The sequence below is a fragment of the Pholcus phalangioides genome, unplaced genomic scaffold (assembly GCF_987345545.1).
Source record: "Pholcus phalangioides strain wild (caught in Gottingen) unplaced genomic scaffold, Ppha-v1.0 ptg000019l_1, whole genome shotgun sequence".
Lineage (NCBI taxonomy): Eukaryota > Metazoa > Arthropoda > Arachnida > Araneae > Pholcidae > Pholcus > Pholcus phalangioides.
Genome location: NW_028301612.1, coordinates 9,928,586 through 9,951,433, shown reverse-complemented (window position 1 = coordinate 9,951,433; position 22,848 = coordinate 9,928,586). Strand labels below are relative to the sequence as shown.

Here is a 22,848-nt window from a genome sequence, read left to right as displayed (position 1 = left end):
AACTCCCTTCAAAATGTATTTTTTTGAATAAAGTAGACTTTCTTCAAATTTGCAAGCAGATGCAAAATAAGGGGTATACGGGAAAAGTGTTCAACTCAATTTAACAGAATTCCTGGGCTCGTAAATACTAAAATAAGAGGCTTTTAAGAAGCGAGATACTCGAAGGGGTTAGGTCTGATTTGAAGTCATCTATCTGAATTGTCAGTGCCTTTTAGTAGTCAAATCAGTCAGGAATGAAAATTTTTTCATATGTCATAATCCCAGGCTGGATCAGCACTCGTTGATTCTAATTATTATGAATTAGATTATGGCATATGCTTAATATCTAATTGTTATGGCATATGCTTTTCATATGGGATAATAATTTTTAATGGGGATCCCCTCTGCACTCAGGATCTGCAAGTGGTTGCCAAAAAGTTTTGTGTAGCGTTTGTTAGAATCCCATAGGAATGAAAATTAAAATCTTTTGATTGGCTATAGCTTGGGGGTTTTTGATGCCTATATGTGTTAAACTAATGTTTCCTGAAATTGGGCAATGAAACGGTCTGAGGGAGGTGCGGGAGAGGTTATGGGTTTGATATAGGATCCTATGCGATGGTTTAAGTTGAGGGGTGATGGGAAAATAAAACTTCTGAAGAAAGAAGCAGTAGAGTAAAAATTTTTGGAAACCTCTGTGTTAACTACTTCACGTACAAGATTTTGGCAACAAATTTAAATTATCTCTAGCTCACGAATCGGTAAGCTGGTAAATCTGGTAACTTTGTTCTAACCGTACTTTAGATAAAGGAAGAAGGAGAAGGAAAACATAGTAGAAAAAGAACAAAAAATATAAAAGAAGAAAAAATATATAAAAGGAAGAAACAATATAACAGTTAAGGGGCCATTCAAGTATTGCGTAAGCAGATTTTTAGCCATTTTTGACCTCCTCCTCCCCCTTGTCAGCAAAAGTCAGCAAAAAACTGACGCCCCCCCCCTTCCCCACCTTGTCAGCAAAATTTCGTCAGCAGCTTAGAATATTTCATGCCTTCAAAAAGGGTAGTTGGTGACGTAAGCAACCTTCAAATCCCCCCCTCCCCCCTTGCCATTAAAAGTCAGCAAATCCGAAGCCCCCTCCCCCCCCCCCATCGATGCTGATGTAATACTTGAATGACCCCTAAGTAGATAAGAAAGTATTTTTTTTAGTCTTTCTTAGCCTCACCCTACTTGTTCTCTTTCGCTTTTACATGCATATAGTAGAAAGATACATTGTATTTGAGCATAGGCGTACGCAGAATTTTCTCGAAGGGGGTTTCAGGTTTATTTTCCTTCTGAGGGCGGGGGGTTACGTTTTTTCCTGTAAAATAACACTTGGTTCCAGGCGTTATTGATTTTTTAATAACCCTCCTTCTCGGAGGGGGGGGGGGCAGGTTAGACCCCCCCTTTGCGTACGCCAATGAAAAGGAAAAAAAATCAATAACAGAAGTATAAAAAGAACGGTGTAGGGGGGGGGGGAACTTCGTTCCATAGGGTTACAATAAATCTTCGCGATGGTGAGAGAAAGAAAACACAGAGAACTGGATTAAACTTATTCCACTGGTGTTCGGACGAAATATTTCGTCATGATATGATCGTAAAGGGGTTAAACTAATTGCTGTAAATGTTGACTGACATAACATAACATTTATGTATAAAACATCCTTATGTACATGTTTTGCTCAAATAGAACAGTATCTTGTCATTTCATGGTGTGTTTTATCCTATAAGACATATTAAAAACCTGAATCCATTAAAAGTATTATATAAATTTACTGTATTCTAGGAAACAATAATTTAAGAAGGCGCAAAAAAAAAACTTAAATATCTTTGATTGTTAAATCATCATAAAACTGTTATGATAGGAATCAAAATATGCATAAATATACAATATAAAAATATATATATAAACAGAAATTTAGAAATACAGCGGAAACTTCGGTTGACGAGCTTAATTCGTTTCGTGAAAGTGCTCGTTATCCGAATCGCTCGCATATCGAATCAGACTTCCTCATAGGGAATAAAGAAAACTCGTATAATTCGTTCCACAATTATTCATTCACGTAAAAATATAAAAATAACTAATTTAAAATGACTTTTAATTACTATTACAACACAACAACATTATCATGAGTAATATAATGAATTCAATGTTATAATAAAAAATTCAATAACGCCGTAAATGATCACACAATATACATACAATATGAACATACATGCAATAATGTATAAATTTACTCTAAACGATGAGGACTATCATTCATATAGACCGATTTACGGACTCACTGTTGTCTGAAAAATTATTATTTTTTGTGTGAGACTTTGAAACAAAAACTTTATCGAATGACACTTGCCTTTGCCTCTTTTTTAGGACTCTCGGATAAATCGGATATTGCATTTTCGTTGGACAGACTCATTGCTCGCACACTGGTACCGCTTTATTTGATTCCTACATTATTCACATCTAATTATTCTCATTTGAAGTGGTGAGGGGGACTCCGCTTCACTCTTCTTCTTTCACAATCCCGTGAAGATAATGCATCACATTTATTAACTGTCGAAATGAAAAAAGAAAAATTAACTATACCGTATTCCCCCGTACTAGCCAGCATGCCGTAAAACTCGACGGACACCAGCTCTTCCGGTGTTGGAGTCTAGTCCGTCCCCGGCATGCTTGAAAGCGTGGTCTAATAAGGATCATAGTATGACCTTATCATATATGATACACATTGAGCCAATTCAATAGATTTTCGGAATACATATTTTTTTTTAGATGGTATTTGAGGATTTTCCAGAATTCGTGACTCGAATTTCCTGGCATGTTGAAATCAGGGGTCATAAGTTCGTGCTGTTGCGCAATGGTGATCCATCAGTTCGTCTGTGGTCAACTCCTGGGACATGTTCCCCCACTAGTTCTTGAATGTCATTCACAGTGACCTCCAGTCCCATGGTCCTCCCTAAGAACACAATACTCTTCGACCACTAGTGATTCATTCCTGTTCATCAGCTAGCTTCTCGAGGTCATGTTTGATAATGCCAATAGTTTTCTCTTCTCCGAACAAAACATAAAATTTTAGCGCCAATACGCGTGGTTACAATGCTACATCTAGTTACGTATCATAAACAGACACATTCGCACGCGCGCTTTTTTCGAGTGAGGCACGCTGACTGTAGGAGAGAATATTACCCACAATTTTCCACAGTACGTGTGTGGGTGAAAGCTGAAAACCATTGACTCAGTTGTGATAACGTGAAACTAAATAAACAATGCTCAATTTTTGCTCGTTATGCGAATTGCTCACTAACTGAATCGCTCGTTAAACGAAGTTCCACTGAATAAATCGGTGTTTCCCAAAGTGGTGAATATCGCCCCCTTGTGGGCGATGGAATGGTCCAGGGGGGTGATAGGAGCTACGGATATAGCGTAGGATTCTAAGGGTTTGTTTGAGTTGGGGGCGATGAGAAAAAATTTCTGAAGAAGGGAGCGAGATGGAACAAAAAGTTTGAAGAGTTGAAATTTAGAACTATGATACGATTTCTTATTATACGATAAATTAATCAATTAATGATCTGATTGAATTCTTTTTTTGAAAGAATAATTTTTTAACTCTAATCTTCTTTTTTGTTTATTTACATCGTTTGCAAAAAAAATACTTTTCTCAAAATATTTAATTTTGATGTTCAAAATTTTAGCTCTAAAGTTGTTTTTTCTTGAAACAATTAAATAGATGCGTTTTCTCCACCTTAATCGTGTTAGCTAAGTGGTGATTTCAATTAATTATTAGGGGTACGTTTAAAGAAATGTTTGCAGAATCACTTAAGGTTATTTGCCGAAAACGTTTGATGTAGCAAAGAGGAAAATCGCATTTCTTTCAAAAAAGTGCGTGGAATCAAATCGCGTATGTATGCTAATCACTAATTACATAGGCTACATGAAATCTGTAGCATCTGGTTGAATGACTATCATATAAATCTGAAAAAGTTTCTTCATGAAATTTCGGTACAACAATATTCTGCACAGACCAAAAAAAAAAAAAAATATCGTTGTATAAGACGTTAAGATACAAGATTATCGGTATACCAAGAGGTATAATTAATTATTATCATCACCCCGTGTCATCATTTATGCTACTTTTTGGCATCTCTTCCAACATGTTATCACCACAAAATACTTTTATGAGCATACAGGGTGTAAATCAGGGGTGTATAACCTTCGGTCTGCCAAAGGTTCAATTCGGCCCTTGAAAGGTGTTCCGTAAAAAAAAAGTGTAATTTTTAACCCAGGTAACTCCTTGGAGCAGGTTTTTACGGTGAAAACGCTGATTGGTAAAAAAACCCTGAATTTTAGATTTTTAACCAATCGGCATTTCCACGCTACACGTGTCATTTGTAGCCAAAAAAAAACAAATTAAGTTGGCAAGCCGAAAATAATTGTCAAGAGTAAGTAAAGTTTGTCATTTCTAGATAAAAAAAATGATCAAAGTCAAGTAAAGTTACTAATTATGGCCAATTGACTGTCAAAAGTTTCTAATGTTGCTAACTATCCCTAAAATAGCTGAAAAATGTTCAGTAACGGGAAATGAGGGATACAGCACGTATCAATAGATAAAATTGTAAAGTCACATTAAAAAACCACATTTTTTGACAAATATATAACACAAATATATTAACATGACTATAATTAAAATAAACGTAACCCTTTATATCCTGAATTGATTTACTAGTAACTTTTTAATTGCATTTTGCATCATTAGATAAGTTTCGGTGCAGAATAACCCTACCGGAAAAAAAAAGAGTAAAATACTTTTTAGTGTTTTAGTGATTAATTAAGCAGCTGGTACTTAGAAGTACAGAAATATGGGTAATATGTAAGGGGAAAAAATTCAAAAACACACATTTTTATTATGATATGATACCTCTGAAAACAATTCTTTTCTCGTTACAACAGAGAAATGCGTTGCAAAATGAACATTTTAAGTGAGGTTTGGACTGTAACTTTCGAATGGAGCACATCTCGCATCTTCTGACCCAGGAGGAATTAATGCAACGGACTGCTCCTGAAACTGAAGCGATACCAGATGAAGAAGATCAAGGTAAAGAAGTGGAAGACAAGTTCACCATGTGTAACACAGCGGAAGGGCTCTGCAAGTTCAAATCAGCAATAGATTATTTTCATGACATAGATGGTACCTCTACAGCAGGGGTTTCCAACGTAAAGCATCTCGAGGAATCCTTAATGATTATAAGGCTGTTCAGTGGAACCCTTGATGATAATGAGGCCGTTCTACGGAACTCAAACAAATTTTTGAATATTTATACAAAAAAAGTGTCTCTACTGTTGTCTCCGCATCACCCCCACAAAAAGAGTAGGGCTTCAACCCGGAGCCCCGAGATTATTCTGACATTTTTGTTTTTCACACTATAAATTCATAATATAGGGGGGAAAGTCTGTCAAAAATCCGAATTTTATAAAGACGTTGGTGTTTTTTAAAATTGACATTTTCGCGTTTAAGAAACTTACAGCTTTGTAATGCTCCGCCACCTGTAAGAATTAAAATTAACTATTGTAAAATGATTTTTTTCCCCATTGTCTTTGGAAATTGGAATTCGTATTTTTTAATGCATGGACCTTACCCGGATAGGGGGAATCGGATGTATAGAAGGGTCTCATGATTACTTGACATCCGGTAATATGATTTTTAAGAGAAAGTATGTAAACTGTAGACTGAATTTCAACGAAATAGAGGCACCTGAACATCACTTGCCCGGGATGCATTTAAGATTGCCCTAGAGTCTATGCTAGCCTCGAAGTTGCAGTTCCGTGAGTCTGTTGGGAGGCATATTCACGAATCAAGAGCTTTGATTGTAACCATCACCAGAAGAAACGCACCCGTAAAAGAACTGTGACTGAAATTGAAATAATCATGATGCAAATCATTGAATCACAGGGTGTTCATCTGAGTTGTCGGTAAATATCTCCTGAGTGCGAAACAAGCACCCATCCTCAATGGTTTAAATTAGCACTCCGCCCCTACACGGGTAGGCGTGGCAGGGCTCTACCACGATGGACTGGGACAATATCATATTATTTTTGTTTTTTTACATTATAAATTCACTATAGAGGAGACCTACCACAAGATCTCAGTCTAGGGAGGTTGCGTCCCGGTTGTGGGGCCATGGTAAGCACTGAGATGCTCATGAGGAAAAGAAAAACTTTATTCCTGCATGACACATATGTGGCTTCTTTTTTTTTCTTCCAAATCGTCGGCACATTCTTTTTTTATTTCATCTACATTGACCTGTTGTTTCTCTGCGCACAGAATTTCTATATCTATGAGAAAGGACCAACAAATAGTAAAATGCTACTTTATACAATACAGGAAATTTTCCTTCGTCCAGCAAGAAACTCCGTGTACAGAAAAGCATCCATTCTCTGACTCTAAACGTAAAAACTTTTTAAACTTATTCAAATCTTTAAAAATGATGCCTGTCTCAGTTACTTTTGTCCATCAGCAATAAACGGGTGAAAAAAAAAATTCATCAGTAAATATGTGCTTTCTAGAAAACATTGGAAATAATTATACAGAGTACAGTAATTAATTACATGTGAGAAACATCAATGAACTGAAACACATTCTTCCACCTATAAATTAGAATTGTTATAATTCTTTCATTGAAATTGTTTGACTAGTTTCCATAGAAAAGTCAATATAAAATGATATTAACAAATATTTTATAAGGAATAATATTAATTGAATCGTCAAGTTTATCTCAAAACTTTAATATGTAGTTGTTCTTTGCATGCGATAAATTAACATTAGCAAAACACGCAGTAAGTAGCCCACAAGTTCTTTACAATTGAAAAAGAACGTCGAGCAAATCGAACTTATTCTGGCATATATTTTTATGGAGCTACAAATATTGTAAATATTTTAATTTGTACATTTTACTAATATTAATTTACCTCACAAAAACAGCAACTGTTAAAATTTTGTAGTAAATTCGATAATTCAAGTCATATTATTATTTATAAAATATTTTTTAATACAACACCATACTGATTTTTTCTATGCAATGCATTCATCAGAAACCGGACACCAACTTCAATCAAAGAATTATAACAGTTTTATTTTATAGGTGGCGGAACGTGTTTCATTTCATTGATGCGTTCTCACGTGCAATTCATTACTGTACAGTATACTTATTTCCAATATTTTCTAGAAGGCACATTTTTACTGATGAGATTTTATTTTCACCCGTTTATTGCTTATAGACAAAAGTAACTCTAGACAGGAATTTTTTTTTTTTAGATTTGAATAAATTTAAAAAAGTTTTTACGTTTAGAGTCAGAGAATGTTACCCGGTGCGCAAAATTTTTTGCTGAGCAGAGAAAAATTCCATGTATTGTATAATCTGACATTTTATTTTGTCACTTCACACATATCGAAATTCTGTGCGCAGAGAAAGAACAGGTTAGTGCAGGTGGAATAGAATGTGCACTCTCAAGAATATCACTAGTAGATAAAAAATTTCCCAAAAAAAAGCATTGTATTTACAGTTTATAATTTCCCTGATGAAACGAAGAATAACATTTATGAATTCTAGAGCTTCTGGTTCGAAAAATCGATGTGAAAAAATGTGGGTCATGTCACTACTTCTAAGTTTGGTCATCGAAGTGGCCTGAATTTTTTTTAAAGACACTATCTTCTTAAAATTCAAAATAACGAACAGCTTTGCTAATAGTATGAGTAATAAGAAAATTTTCTTCTTTGAAACCCTTCTTCTTACCGGGATTTTTGAGGGTTCCGTAGCATTTCATCATGCGGAACCCCAGAGTTCCGCGGAACACAAGTTGGAAACCCATGATCTAGGGTACGTTCTTCACATGTAGAAACATTTATACAAGAATATTCCGACATACTTGATGATATGAAGAAGAAACGGCACACAGAAATCGCGGTCACCCCCGGAACGTAACCCCCGCGAATACGGGGGGGGGGGCGACTGTTTTCCCTATCACCAACGCTTCAAAAGATAAAGAGTGTATAAACCTATAATTTTACACCCTGTATATAACTTGTGTGAATCAGGAAAGATTTAAAAGAAAGAACGTTCTACGAATAACAACTAAGCTTATCGACTAATCACAGTATTAGAAAGCCAGCATTTGCCACAAAAACATCTCTATGGATCCTACCAGAGCGTGACTTTTCGTACTCTGAGAAGGAGTCAAGCGTTACCTTAAAAGACTTCAACCATGTTTTTTAAGTGTCGAACGTCAAGAACGCCGTGTCATCATCAGCATCAACGTCGACAGAAGCGTATTCTGGAAAAGGGTGAAAAAACACGTCTATTTATGGGTACTATAATTGCCCACGTGATTTGCTCAATGCTTATCTCAGACGGATCGATCAAAAATCTGTAGTCATTAGTTACGTTACAAAAGTGCGGTCCTTTATGAAATTGAAATGTTGTTTTTGAGAATTTTGTTGCTATTAATAACGAGCAGTTTTTACAACTAATGGGAAAACTTAAGGTTTTCAAACCAATAAGAATTATTTGGGATTTATTTTCAGTGCTTGTTCATATTAGAAATTTCATATGTTCGATGCCATATGAGAGTTATAATTTATATGGGGTTTTTACTAACGAGGAAAGAATTGTAGAAAATTAAGAGAAGAAAAATAACTTTTTGTGAATTTGCGATCGGTGCCGTCTTAACGCATGGCATCCTCAAGAACGAAGAGGGGTCATTGAAAAATGAGAAGTAGTTGCATTTTTCGAGATTTTGCCAGGTAGGGCTTTGAAAAATGATTTGGCCTGAGAGCCCATGGTGCTCTTTTTGCTATGGTTGTGTTCTTCGAATAATTTTGGTCGCCCCTCAATTTTTAATTTGTTTGTCTCATTTTCAGAAATTTAATTTTTCCCTAAGTGTTGGTGCGCCCATTCAATCGGAGGTTTTCAGACAGAAGCATTCATTTTTTGGAATTTTCAAAAGTTTTTTGCGTTTTTGATGCTCAAAAAATGCATATAATAGCATAAATGTTTCGGCAAATCTTTATTTTTTTTTTTCAAATTTTGTTCCCAATTTTTCATCCTTTTTTATTTTTATTTGTTAAGAAATAACTCATTTCGTTGAAATTTTTTTTTATCCAAGGTGATGCAGGGTATATTCATTTTCGCGTAAAATTTCTCGCAGAATTTTCTAGCAGAGTTTATGTAATACATCTCATTCCCGGCGGCACTTTCTCCTAGAAATCTTAAAAATCTCCTTAAAGTTTAATTTAAAGTGCTGATGAAAACTTCTGATGAATTCCTTTTTAGTTTATATTCACCATATTTCTAACTCAACACTTACACAATCTTTCAAGTCAGGGTTTGACCCCTTAAGGTTAAAAAATAATTTTACAGTGATAAAAGCAATCCACACATTTGCGGCACCAGGGTCTAAAAATGAGAGTTAGAATTTAGAATTTTTGCGAAAAAAATCTTGAAAATTAAGAAACTACTAATATTTGTACATAACTTTTGTGTCAATTCTGCTCTTAATCGAGATAAGTATTAATAACGCTTCACACAACAACCCCCTACACATATAGTATTTTTAGTGAATGAAACATTTGGAATTAATGAAAAATATGTTACTATGTGTTAAGGTATCCGACTACGTTCGGGAGCACTTTTCTATAAAATGGTGCTGGAGAGTTAATTTCAATAACATTTTCCCGCAGAAAGAGTCCCAAAATGGTAAAAACAATAGTAAATTTTGGACTGCTTAGAAAACGTCATTTCTATGTCAAATTTTAAGCAAAATCCGCGCAATATTCGAAACACGATTGCAAAAAATTCTATCATATGGAATGTTTTGTTATTTTCACAGTATATGCAGATAGTAATGGTGCAGGTTATGGACCAAAATGTAAAGGATTGTATGATATTTTCTTAAATTACACTGAAATTTGTCAATGTACGTGTGAATTTTTTGAAATTTTATTCTACGAATCATCTATAAAAAACTATAACTAGACAAACATCCGTAATAGACCTTAAATTTTGATTTATAATCTCAATAATTAACAGCGAAGTATTACATTAAAATTACTTAATGATAAAATGAATAGGTTTTTAAAAATCATGCTTCAAACTCAAGTTAAATGCCAAAAATAGCATTCTTCGTTAACACGCGTTTAAAGGTTTTATTCACGTATTACTAGTATCTAAAGACGCAACACTCAAAAGAACACAACTTCAATTATAAGCGTCATATAAACAAAACAAGGTGGGTTTTGGAGAAGAATCACAACAGTTTTCATAAGAATTAAAAACAGAAAAATATATATTTTCTCCAAAATGATGTTTCAACATACAGTTCGGATACCTTAAGATTAAAAAAAGTACATTTGATGATAGATACTGGCCTCCAGGTATTCAAGTTGACTTCATTACGTACATTTAATTATTTTATTTTCGTTCTCTGTTGAGCCAATAGAGGACGCTAACTTTCCAAATGAAAAGCAAAAATCTTAGGTATCATCTCGTAATCAAATATAATTTTCATTTCATTTTCTTTTTTGTCTGATTCATTCGAAAGTTTTATTAATATTGATCCTTCATCAGTTTTCTAACATTCAAACTATACTAACGTTGTTAAATGGCGACTGAATTGTTCCCCGCTTAAATCGGATATTGTGTGCTGAAATCGTTTATACCCGATTTAGGGAGGACGACTGCATTGTTTTAAAACTGACTTGCGGCCTTGGTTGGAAATTTTTGAATGGGCCGGGTAAATATATTATATATCATGATTTACTAGTTTTGACGAAATGTCTGAGTGGAACAGAAAACGGAAAATGTAAAGATAGAACAGTAAAATAGTAAAATAGAAAACAAATGATGTATTTGCGTGCTCGGTAACGCCACAAAACCGAAACCTAAATTAAGTCGTCCGTATTAGGAGCTATCGTAATCGAAACGGAAAAACAAGATCTAAATCTAGGTTAGAAATCTCCTCGTTATAAGTGAGTTATTAAGGGAAATTATTTTTGATATCCACTCATCCTAAAAGAAAAGCACTAAAAAAAAGAGGTTTCTATAAAAATAGGAATCTACCTCATGGTCCGCTTCACAAAACAGCTCTCGAACTCATCCGTTGATAAATATCTGATGTAGAAAATTGAAATCATACTATATGTACTAAATTTTATAGTGTGGATAAACTATGTGAATCGATACAGCTGCAGTCCTTAAGATAGAACCGTATATGGAAATACTTGTGATGAAGGTATGGTATTATTTTATTAAAAAATTAGAGTTTTTTCAGTATTTATATGTAAAGTTTAATTTATTCGTAGTATGGAATTGAAATATTGTGTAGCAAAAGCCGAAATTATTCAAGTATATTTTGTCGTTTCGAAATTCAATTAATATTTCGTATTTGATGAAAGGGTGAAATGGGAACAAGTGATATTAAATTATTTTTCGTTTTGAGAGTCGTACAAATGAATATGTTTTTCTATAATTTAAAAATTCAAATTGATTTCATCTGAATGCAAATTTAATTAGTCAGACGCTGAAGAAAACCGAATGTTCCAGAAATGAAGGTAGTTGTAGCTGTAGTATTCTTGTTGTTCTGGCGGAAAATCATCGAAGATCTTTTGCGTGGGATAGAATGTTTTGTGACGGTGTTTGCGAATGATATTTCTGCTCCTTTTTTTCTTTATAAATTTTTGACATCTTGCTAAAATTCAACGTGATTTTTGCTGACGTTTTATCTTGAATTTTGTGTTGGCATAACTTTAAAACCAACCATGTTTAAAATAAAACGCTCTGAACACATTCCGGATAGAAAATGATTTCAATATGCTTAAAGCTTCGAAAAGAATTAAAATAAGGAGCTTTGAAGGTAATAAAAGGCTAAAAATTGCAGAAAATTGTTCTTTATATCAGTATTTTAACTACAACTAGGGATTTTGCCGAATTGTGGAAATGTTTCTGATGACAATTGGCGACGTCCCGTATTTTATCTTATTTAAATTCCAAGTCCCCCTCCCCTTATTTTTCTCAATGCAATATGGAAAAAATATTAAAGCTAAAATACATCGTTTGGCTATAATCAGTGATATTTGGAATTTAGGATCACAATTTCCCGTATTTTCCTTGATGAGGTATGGGGGAACCTTAGTATGTACATTTTTAGTACAATTTTAGAATATGGATTTGAACCCATATGGATATTAATAATATATATTGCAGTTGAATAATTTTTCATTGAGTTAGAATTGAATTATCAAGTCTGCCTGCGGACCACCTATGCCATCACCGCGGACTATAGGTTGAGAAACGCTGATGTAGACTATGAAATTTTTAGATATATAGATCAGTTTTATCTAAAAATTCTACTTGAAACTCAATGTTTTCATGTTATACCTCATTTTATTACGCAAATTTCACCGTGATTTTCCAATAGCATTCTAAATCTATAAATAAAAACTCGATTTTTGCATATTTTCCAATGCAATTTCTATGCATAACATAAGAAAAGAGTAAAATTGAGAAAACAAATACTTGATGACAAAATATAACCGTTCAATTTCGCAGAGCTAATTTTTATAAATGTAGGTAGATATAACAATTCTGTATCAGCAGTCTCATTGGTCAACAAACAGTTACTTCTTGGTATTGACCCTTTCACATACAGGCTTTTGTCAAAAAAATTTATATGATCTGTATTCAAATTATCGGCGATACATCTAAAAAAAAAACTATTTCCCCTTGTTCGCATGTTAGAAATAGAAGATGGGAAAGAGAGCATTATATATTTCGCCCAAGTAAAACGCGTTGTGCAGTGTGAAAGCGCTCATTGGTTAAAAACCTGAAATTCAGGTTTTTGACCAATCAGCATTTTTACGTTGCGCGCGCTGTAGAAACCTGATCCTAGGAAAACCCGGCTTTAGACATTATTTTTTAAAAATTTATAATAGTAACGTGATCACCCAGCACTTCCTAGAGATAAAAGGCCTCTGCACTGTTTGCCATAAACGTCATTCAGACTATCTAGCAAGTTAACCACATTTTGAAATACAGCATCCTATTTCGTTTCTTCTTGTTTTGGCGTAGAATCTTTCTGATTGGCTCACAAATACCGCATAGTGATTGTATGTGGGGCATAGAAATCGCCAATTTTGAGCCCGATAATTTCTTTTCCTCACAACGATGATACTGGTATGAGCTGGGAATTTTTTTTCCCTGAATATTCTGAGGTAAAACGGACTACTAACTGACGTCACAAGCAGCGTGCGGAGGCCTTCTATCTCTACGAGGAAACTGGATCACCACGTATTCCCTAAGAGATCTTTACGATCTGTCTAGAGGGAATTTGGTGTCAGTAGACATCTATGCCCGAACCAGGATTCGAACCCAGACCTGCAGTCAGAAGCTAGCTCCCTAACTACTGGACTACCAGGCGGCAAACAATATTTGTAAGGATTTAATTCAGAGTTAGATAAGATAATAAATGAGAGAAGACAAAAAAAAACAAAAAACAAGAGAAAAAAAGGAGGAGGGAAAACTCGAAAATGACAAAATAATAAAATACTTAGTAGAGGCAATTGCGGTGCAGCAACAATAGTAATCGGAAAGAAATTGTTTGATCTGTTTTCCATTCATTTGATTCAGACATTTTGTTGAATTGAACTTAATTAAAACGTCAAAATAAAAATGAACAATAGATTAAAAAAAAAGTTGAAAGGGTTATATATGTTATGGAGGTAATCAGAAAAAAGGGAGGTAACCTTAGGAAATTGAAAACGATTTAGAAAAGTGGTTTGTGAATGCAAATTTTTTTAAAAGAAATGTTCAATGTTGGTGATAGTAAAAAAGATTTTTTTTTTTTAAGATTTTCTTAAAAGTGGGTAGAGATGCTGTACTGTTAATAATTTCATTTGTTAAATTATTGTAAAAATTTGAAATCAGATAGGTGAAATGTTTTTTACCAATTGTTTTAGTAATTTTTGGAATGAAGTAAAAATGATTCAATCTTTGGGAAGAGCTAAAGCTATTAATTGGTAAAGAAAATCGTTTTTTTTTTCAAAATACAAATAGATTTTAGAAAGTATAAATGCCGCAACAGGAGGATACTTAATGAAAGAAAAAGCTCATGCGACGATGAAATAAAAAATAACTTTTTTCACACGGACCTCAAAAAACCTAATAAGAAAGTTGTTTCCCTGCCCTTCTTGAGCACAATGAAGAAAAAAATTCCACGTTTCTATGTGAAATATTCACTGAGATACAGTATTTGTGATTCGAATATCTGAGAAAAATTGAGAAAGAGCAGCATAAAAATATAACGAACAACACTTCTTTCCCTCTTTTACGCTGCAATTCCTTTGGTAATCATATTCTAATGTCGACAGTGAATGGCTAACTATCAAGCTCAATCGGGGGAGATTAAAAGAATTATCGTGTTATTTGGAGTCGGAATTTTAGTTCCTTGGGGATTTTGATTAAATTGCCATTAATATAACAATTTTTGAAAATAAAATGTTTTCTATTGATATGATCAAATTTGAAATTTATTTACACAAACAAACCCAAGCACATGTTACAAATACAAATACAACGCCACAACAGGCAAATTGCCCAACGAGGTGGGTGACTTAAGAACATCATGGATCCCCGAGCCATTTTTTGGACGCCCTACCTACTACAGCTACACCACACATGCACCCCCCCCCTCCCCTAGTTTTTTTTTCCTCCCGAATTTCACTTTTTTTTTCTCTCGTCACATGAAGCTAATCCAATAGAGCTGCTATATACAGGGTGTCCTGTAAGTGCTCGTACGGCCTTCAATCTCATAACACGTCCGTCGTAGAGGTATGATTCCAATTTAAAAAATGGCGTTGAAAAATTACCCTGTATCAGTTTTGAGAGTGAAAATACAGTGTGTGTGTGTGTCACAAAATAAAAAAAATCTAAATTTTCATACGCTCCCCCTTGGGCTTTAACTTCCAATTAGAAAGTTGTTGCCCCGTCTCTCCTGAGGCCAACCAAAAAAAGATCCATGTTTCTAAGTGCAGTATTCACAAAGGTATTCGAATTTCAAAAACGGAGGGAATTTTGGAAAGACCAGCGTTAAATGCGGGTAAAACGGTTTTTATTCATTTAGAGTTGTTCCTTCCCAAATTTCCTCCGTTTTTCGAATTCGGCTATCTCTGTGAATATTGCACTTAGAAACATGGAATTTCTTTTTTTATTGGAATCAGGAGAGACAGTGCAACAACTTTCTATAATTGGAAGTTAGAACGCAGAGAAACCGTATAAAAAATTAGATTTTTTTTATTTTGCACTGCACTATATTTTCACTCTCAAAACAGGACACCCTGTATGGACATGCATCATACGTTGGCGATTAAAAAAAAAAAAGATTTGGCCTCTACCGGGTCATCTTACATCAGCACATCGAGCTTTGGCTAGGGGTCTCCAGCCCTGTTTGGCAAAAGAAAAAACATAGTTCAAAAATGGACCGATAGACGGCGCTGTACTCGTCATAAGATGCAGATTAAAAGACAACGTTCCCAAAGCATAGCTTGACGCTTCCTGCAATGCTGTGGCCACTTGTTCCACTGACGTCGAAGCGATTGCTTTCTTCCCTCTGCCACATTTCACGTCAAACGAATCCGTTATCTTCGAATTTAACAATCATCTTCATTAGAACATTTGCAGACATCGGACTAGAGCCGATTCTAATATCCTTTAATATGTCCGGAATTTCATTATTGCAGATTCCACACAGTTACCGTTCTTGTAAAAAAGTTTCAAAAGCATAGCCCGATCCTTCATGACGACCTTCTCGGACGCAGAGTATAACAGGAACTGCATGTTCCTCGCCTGTCATCACAATTGCAATGTGCAGTGCGCATGTCATGTCTTTGTGAACTTGAATTCTATCAATTTTTTTTTTCAGAAAACTTATTTACTGCCTTTTTCTCAAAGTGTTCTTTACTATATTTATATTCGAATCATAATCACCACCGTATTCCGAAATACAATATTGTATGGTGAAATCCATGCAAAATGAGTAGTACGAAGTGACTCGAGGGATATGACATTTTTTCAAACAATAAATCCTGGTATTGATGTATTTTAGTTTGTTACTTGTTGCCACAGCTTCCATTTGAGATTTTTGTTAAAAACGATTTCTTGGTAACTTATTTCTTCCGATTCGGTTATTTATTCGATGCAATTGTATTGAATACGTTAATGATGTCCTTCATGATATTGTCTTATTATTGATTCCATGTTTCTGTTGTTGTTGTATATATTTGAAAATGCATGAATTTGGTTTTATTCAGGTTAAGGATTAATTTATAATGCGAACTAATGTGATCTCCCTTCTCTTTCAGTTTTTGATTCTGACGCTTTTGCTCATACATACTTTCGGGTCAGTGTTTTCTTCAGATGCTGAACTAAGCTCGGTAGATTTAGGCGATTCCTCTGCTCTACTTTTGAAGCTCCCGATACACGTGAGTGTACCAGGATCGAGTCCCGGAATCACTGGAATTAGTGGAATAAATCATGGGAATCTCGTTGGGGAGCAACGTCTCGTTATGAGTTCTTTCAACCCATACGGAAGGTACGGGCCGGTAGACAACGATCAAAGTGCTGCAGCAGATGATGACGATGATGATGGTGATGATGAAGATGATCATGGAGGAAATGAGGAAGACAACGACGTTCGAGAAGATGACGTCGGAGACCAAAATAACAACCCTTTTGGATTCCTGAGATGGAATTTGAACAATCAGAACATGGTGTTAAACATAAAAGACTATTTCGATGCGAGAGCGGTGAACAACGAAAACTCCGATAACGATAACGGCGACGATTCCGGATCATCCGAATGGCCAGAAGGCCGTTTCAACCATCAACGTTTTCGAGATACGATGCCGCCGGTGACTGGTAGGAACCAGTGGAAAATTGAAGATAAAGACGATGATTATGAGAATATGAACTATGAACGCAGTCCGCCAGTACGCGATAGACGTTACGGCTATCCTTCTAGAGACAAAGATGTCAGGTCCCATTTCAGCAGACGGGAAAAAAATAGGAAGTTCTCAGGTTCAGGGAACTTTGAAGGACTTAGAGGAGGTGTTTACGGCACAGATCCAGTTGTGCATCTCATCCAGAAACAGCAGCGAGAGTTGCACAAGGAGCGTCGGAGACGCAGAAGAAACAGGAATCAACGTGAAGCTCAGGAAAACGAGAAACGGATGATGTGGTGGTGGTCTAACATGAATCAGTGATGTTGCGATCATCGAACTGGTCGATCCATTCATTTTAGGTTTTTCATCTGAGCAGGAAATGAAATGTGAACAAGACATTCTGCTCAATCTGCCAGTTGTCACCGCGAACACTCGGGCAATGTATAGACCAGTGTACCTAAACCTTTTTTAGTCCTCGGTCCCCTTTGGACCATATTCACTTCTCATGCCCTTTCTCCCAGACTTATACCGGCCCCGCTACCCTTACCCAGGAGCAAAACCTTTTCTACTTATAATAAGAATTGTATTTACTCAAAACTAAATTTATGAACAAAACTTTTATAAACATGATCGATCTCTGTAACCCTGGGTCAAGCACGGATCCAGAATGGGCGAAGGGGCGGGTGCAGTGATCATCCCAACCAAAACCTGAATTATATGAGTAAAATAGATCTGTCTAAAATATGAGACGATCCAACGGACCTACAAAATGAATCGCCCCTCTCGACGAATGGGGCCAGGAGCGCCAATAGGCCCTCACCCTAGTTCCGTGCTTACCCCGAACTACAGCTCAGTGAGCTTCCTTCTTGTAGGGTTCTATGCATGACCGTGCCAACATCATGGGCCATGCAGAGTAGCCCAAGTCCTGAGGCTGGTAGTAACACAGCTTATACATATTTACGTACTTCCAGATCTTATCAATTAGGACCCTCCTATGAACGTGATTACCGGGCTATGGGAACATTCTGGTACCATGGACAGTACTGCTGAATTCTAAAAGTAGTCACATTTTTGCCCATTATACAGTGAAACCTCTGTATAATTATGTTTTGTGGACCAAGAGAAAATATCATTGTAGAGGGATTATCGTTATACAGAGAGGCTACATTATCTACCACCACGTACCGCCGAATTTATGCGGATCATTTCGTTGTCATCTTTTATAAATCTGAGTTGTTGGTACCACCAGAAAGTGCACTTTCAATTTTTTATTGAACGCGAAAAATTATAATTGATTTGTAGATTAATAGAAATACAGTGACATGCATTGCCCCTGTAAAGTGGTTTTCCGCATCGCACTTTTGTGTCGCACATAAAAAGTACCAATACCAACAACTTCATTAATACGTTCGAACATCATTTGGGGGCAAAATACCGGTGTTGTTAGACGTCCTTTGAAAAACGAGAGCAAGTGACGAAGTTAAAATTAAATTCATGCCGATTTTGAGCGAAGTATTAGAAAAATATCGTTGTATAGCGGTTTCAAAATCTCTGCGTTATAGACGGATTTATCGTAGTAAAACACATCGTTGTATCGAGAGGGTATCGAGAGGTGTTTAACATTAGACTATAGGCAGTTCCGAACGAAATACGAAAAAATATCGTTGTAGAGGGATTTATCGTTGTAGCGAGATTTCACTGTATATCATTTGTAAGGTTCATATTTCGTCACAGTTCTCTGTGGAACCCTTCACCACTTGTCGTGGCTCCCTTTTCATCTGATTTTCCCCAGTGACCCCCACTTAGAATAATCCAGGACCACAAAGAGGCCATAGGATGAGAAACACTGATGTAGACCATGCAATGCAAGATGAAGAAAAAATAATTTTCTGGATATTATATGCCGAGATGAAGTCGGAAAGGAAAGTTTGCTGTCTCCTCCCCTTAGATTGTTCCCCAGTCCCTTTGCAATCCGGGTAAACCCGTTACCTTATAAACCACGGGACACATGACTTTACTTTCTTTATTTCACGCACTGAAGTAGACACTTTGCGGCCCTCCTTTAGTTCAGCGAATGGCCTCCAGGTGGCGATAATATATGTAAAGATTTTTTTTTTTAGCCCATGAAATATAAGTGTTTTAATAAAATATAAGAAGGGAAGAGTTTTTCTGGATATTATATTCCGAGGTATTACGGGCTGAGAAAAATCTCTTTCTGTAATCTCGTCACCTGGGGAAAGGATATTTTCTGAAGAAATATTAAGGAAGGCTGCGAAGAGTTTCTACTTCAGCGCGTCCCTCGCCACAGTGCGTGTGAATAAAGAAAAGTCATATCTCTCAGGGCGTACACCAGCGTTTCTCAACCTGAAGCCATATGGTCCCTTTGCAGTCCTGCTATACTCCAAGGGGGCCACGGGTGAAAATCCAGTCGAAGGAGGGACCATGACAGACTGCTGAGGGGGCCATCAGATGTAAAGAAAAATGGAGCCTCAAGTGAAATGTAATGGGTGAAAAATGTTACAACTTTCAAACAGAAGCAGAATCGCTCATCGAGCCAGGGCCGTCTCAACACATGCGCCCACCCACCCGGACACATAAAAGTACTCCCAGCCAAGTCTAGGAGCCCCTATTGTTGTTGAAAAGTCCCTGCATAGAAGAACTAGGTTAATCTTAGAACACGGAGCCAAGCATGGGGCCCGGAGCCTGCTTTCAACAGTGGGTCCTACATGATAAGATACCATGGTTCCATGATCTGCGAGAGTAAGTAAATATTTAATCTGCTGCTTCCAGCTAAACTAAGGGGCTATCCAGAACCTCTTTTTACTCGAGGGCCCATGGTGTTAAGAAGACACTTCATATTAAACTCTCCTTCCCCCTTAAAAAAACTGTCTTAAGAGCATAATGGGCCCCTGGACCAAATGGTTTTTCTGAGTCCTACCAGGCAAATTCTCGAAAAATCCAACTACTTCTCATTTTTTCGAGGCTCCCCTTCTCTTGAGGCCTCCAAACTGTCCTCCAAAACCCACGAAAACCCTCACTTAATCAGGAAGGTCGACTTTACTCGTGAAATTTTTCTTCACACAATATCTAAATTCGTTAAAAAATTCAATTCAGTAAGTAAGAAGGGTCTCGATCCTTGATGAGGGGACAGGGGTCCTGGATAACTCAAAGGGTCCAGGAGAAAAAAAAAATAGTCTGAAGAGGGGAATGAGCGAAAGAACTTTAAGAAACACTGGTGAATACGGTAACTCGCTTGCCCGGATTGCAAAAGAAATGGGATTCGATTCGATTCTCGGCGCGTAATGCCCGAGTCATTCTCTTTCCTTTATGTATCATTAAGCCGGAATCACACTATAAAAGTTTGATGAAAGCTAATTTTTACAAAACTTGGAAAAACATGCATTTGGCGAATGTAACAGATGTGTTTTTCGGTTTTTGTAGATTCATGTTGCAAATTTTGTAAAATCATTAAATAATTTAAAAAAGGTACGAGAAAACAGCGTTTTGATTTACTTTAAAAATACAAATTTGCTCCGTAAAGGCAATAGTGATGGTCAAAGTGACTCCGCCCTCATCAGACGCGGGGCCAGATGCGCCTCAACAATTTCGGGTTACCAAAAATGTTTAGGACTTCCCTTCACCTCGATTTTATATACAGTAAAACCTCTCTTTTGCGGACACCGGCGGGACAAAAAAAAAATTCGTCCGTAAAAGAGGACCTCTCTTAACGGTGACCATTAAGAGAGGGTTTTACAGTATTTTATGGGGAGGGGGAATCAGCATCTATTATTTCAGAATACACAGGAATGTTGAGAAATGCCCTAACAGCATAATGGCTCTTAGATAATTATTTTTGTTAATAATAATTATTAACAAAAATTTTTAAATTTTAAACGCACACAATTAAATTAACATAAAAATAGATGAAAATTCAGCACAAGCTGAACTTTCAATTCTGGACTAATGAGATGAAAAGTTTCTGAAACTAACAATAATTTTAGGATTTTATAATTTTGGTAATTTTGGAAAAAAATTGAAAGAAATGATTTCTGGAACCAATGATAATTCAGAATAAATGAAAGAAATAATTTTACGGAATGAGTTTACGGAAGAAATAATTCCAGAATTGATGAAAATTCAGAGTTTATGGAAGAAATAAATCCAAAATCAGTGGGAAATCGGGTTAAATAAAAGCAAATAACACACTCCAGAATTTACAAAAATTCAGAATTAATGGAAGTGTAGCTTTTCCACGACCCCCCCCCCCCCGCTCCAGTCATCAAGACATTGAATCATCTGTACCACTGAGGATCTGCCAGGGATGAAAGCAAATTGATGATGAGTTGGTATATACATCTTTTCATTAATAATTCTTATAGTAGACACCGTTAAAAAATTTTTGCATCCACGTTTGTTAAAGATATTGCAAGATAATTTTGTTTTTGGATATTGGAGTGATAATTGCATGGTGCCTTCCAGACACCTGGCATACGACCGGCCTCGAAACAGGTAGAAAAACTCGTGACAAGATAGCACTTATCCTCGAGCAGAACATCTTATAAAATTTAGCGTTTAAATTGTCAGGACCAGGAGCCGAGTTGGGTTTCATTTGAGTGATTATTCTAGAAATTTTGCTCTGAGTAAACATGCTATGAAACTGTGCTGTGACATAGGTTCTCCAATACTATCATCAATATGTAGGCTACTATTCCGTTATCACTCACAAATACCATAGAGAATGACTCCGACAGCGGATCAGCCTTTCCTTGGTCCGTAATGGCAAAGGTTCCATCGATTTTTTTTCGAGGTGGTATATGGAGACGCGAATTGAAATTCTCAGAGATGTTCTTGTATAATGCAGTTTTGTGTGCTCCTATATCGTTACAGATATTTCCCAATCGTCTGTCAGCCCGGCGCTGAACACATATATCATACACATTGTAGGCTTGATCGTATTTTAAGCGGAGCTCGTTGTTGGAACGGCAGGCTTGATAAGCTCTCCATGCTCTGAGTTTCTTGAATGAATTGATATTTTCACAACGGCGCGCCACATTACGCCTAATAGGTATAAAGAATTTGCATCTGTCCATCGACAGGCGATATATAATGGAAGTGGCAGTTCCAGAATTGTTGAAAATTCAGAATTAACAAAAAGAATTGGTGAAAATTCAAGATTAATAAAAAAAAGCTACAGATTTGGTGAAAGCTCATGATTATTAAAAAAATAACACGAGAATTGATGACAATTCAGAATTAATAGAAAATTTTCCAGAATTGAGGAAAATTCAGAATTAATAGAAGAAATGTTTCCAGAATTAATGAAAATTCAGAATTGATAGAAATTTTTCCAGAATTGATGAAAATTCAGAATTTAATCAATCAAATAAGATATTTATTCGCATATAAACCACCAACCCCTTACAACTTTTGTGCACAGCATAATTATTCAAAGAATGAGAGGGAAAAAAATTAAACATCAATTTCAAAGAAAATTCAGAATTAATGCAAGATATAATTTGAGAATTGGTGAAAGCCTCCAATATATAAAATTAAGCGCGAAAGTGGGGCCCAGTGCGATCGCACCTGTCATACACTCCCAAGGGCGGCTCTGGGATAAACCACGTTAAATTATAATGAACTTTGAAGTGATCCACATAAGTAATCTGTATCCTATCAGTGATTACTTTGTCCATGTAAGTGACTGTGAGAAACTAATTAAAGATAGTAGACAGAGACAAAAATTATATTTAATTTGAAAAAAAATCCCACACAAAAAATTTATAAAATGCATCGATTATAAAATTAATGAATTTGTTTTCATACCGAGAAAAACGCGTAAAAGTTTTAAATACAC

At 35.9% G+C, this 22,848-nt stretch overlaps 1 protein-coding gene across 1 annotated transcript; it reads left to right on the top strand.

Moving 5' to 3' along the window:
- The first annotated feature begins 11,122 nt into the window (after positions 1-11,122).
- On the top strand, positions 11,123-20,438 carry LOC149071205 (uncharacterized). The gene is made up of 2 exons (XM_089248166.1): positions 11,123-11,293; positions 16,416-20,438. Exons 1-2 carry the CDS (start codon positions 11,273-11,275, stop codon positions 17,313-17,315), a joined length of 921 nt encoding a protein of 306 aa, XP_089104292.1. The 5' UTR covers positions 11,123-11,272; the 3' UTR covers positions 17,316-20,438.
- The last annotated feature ends 2,410 nt before the right edge of the window (positions 20,439-22,848 follow it).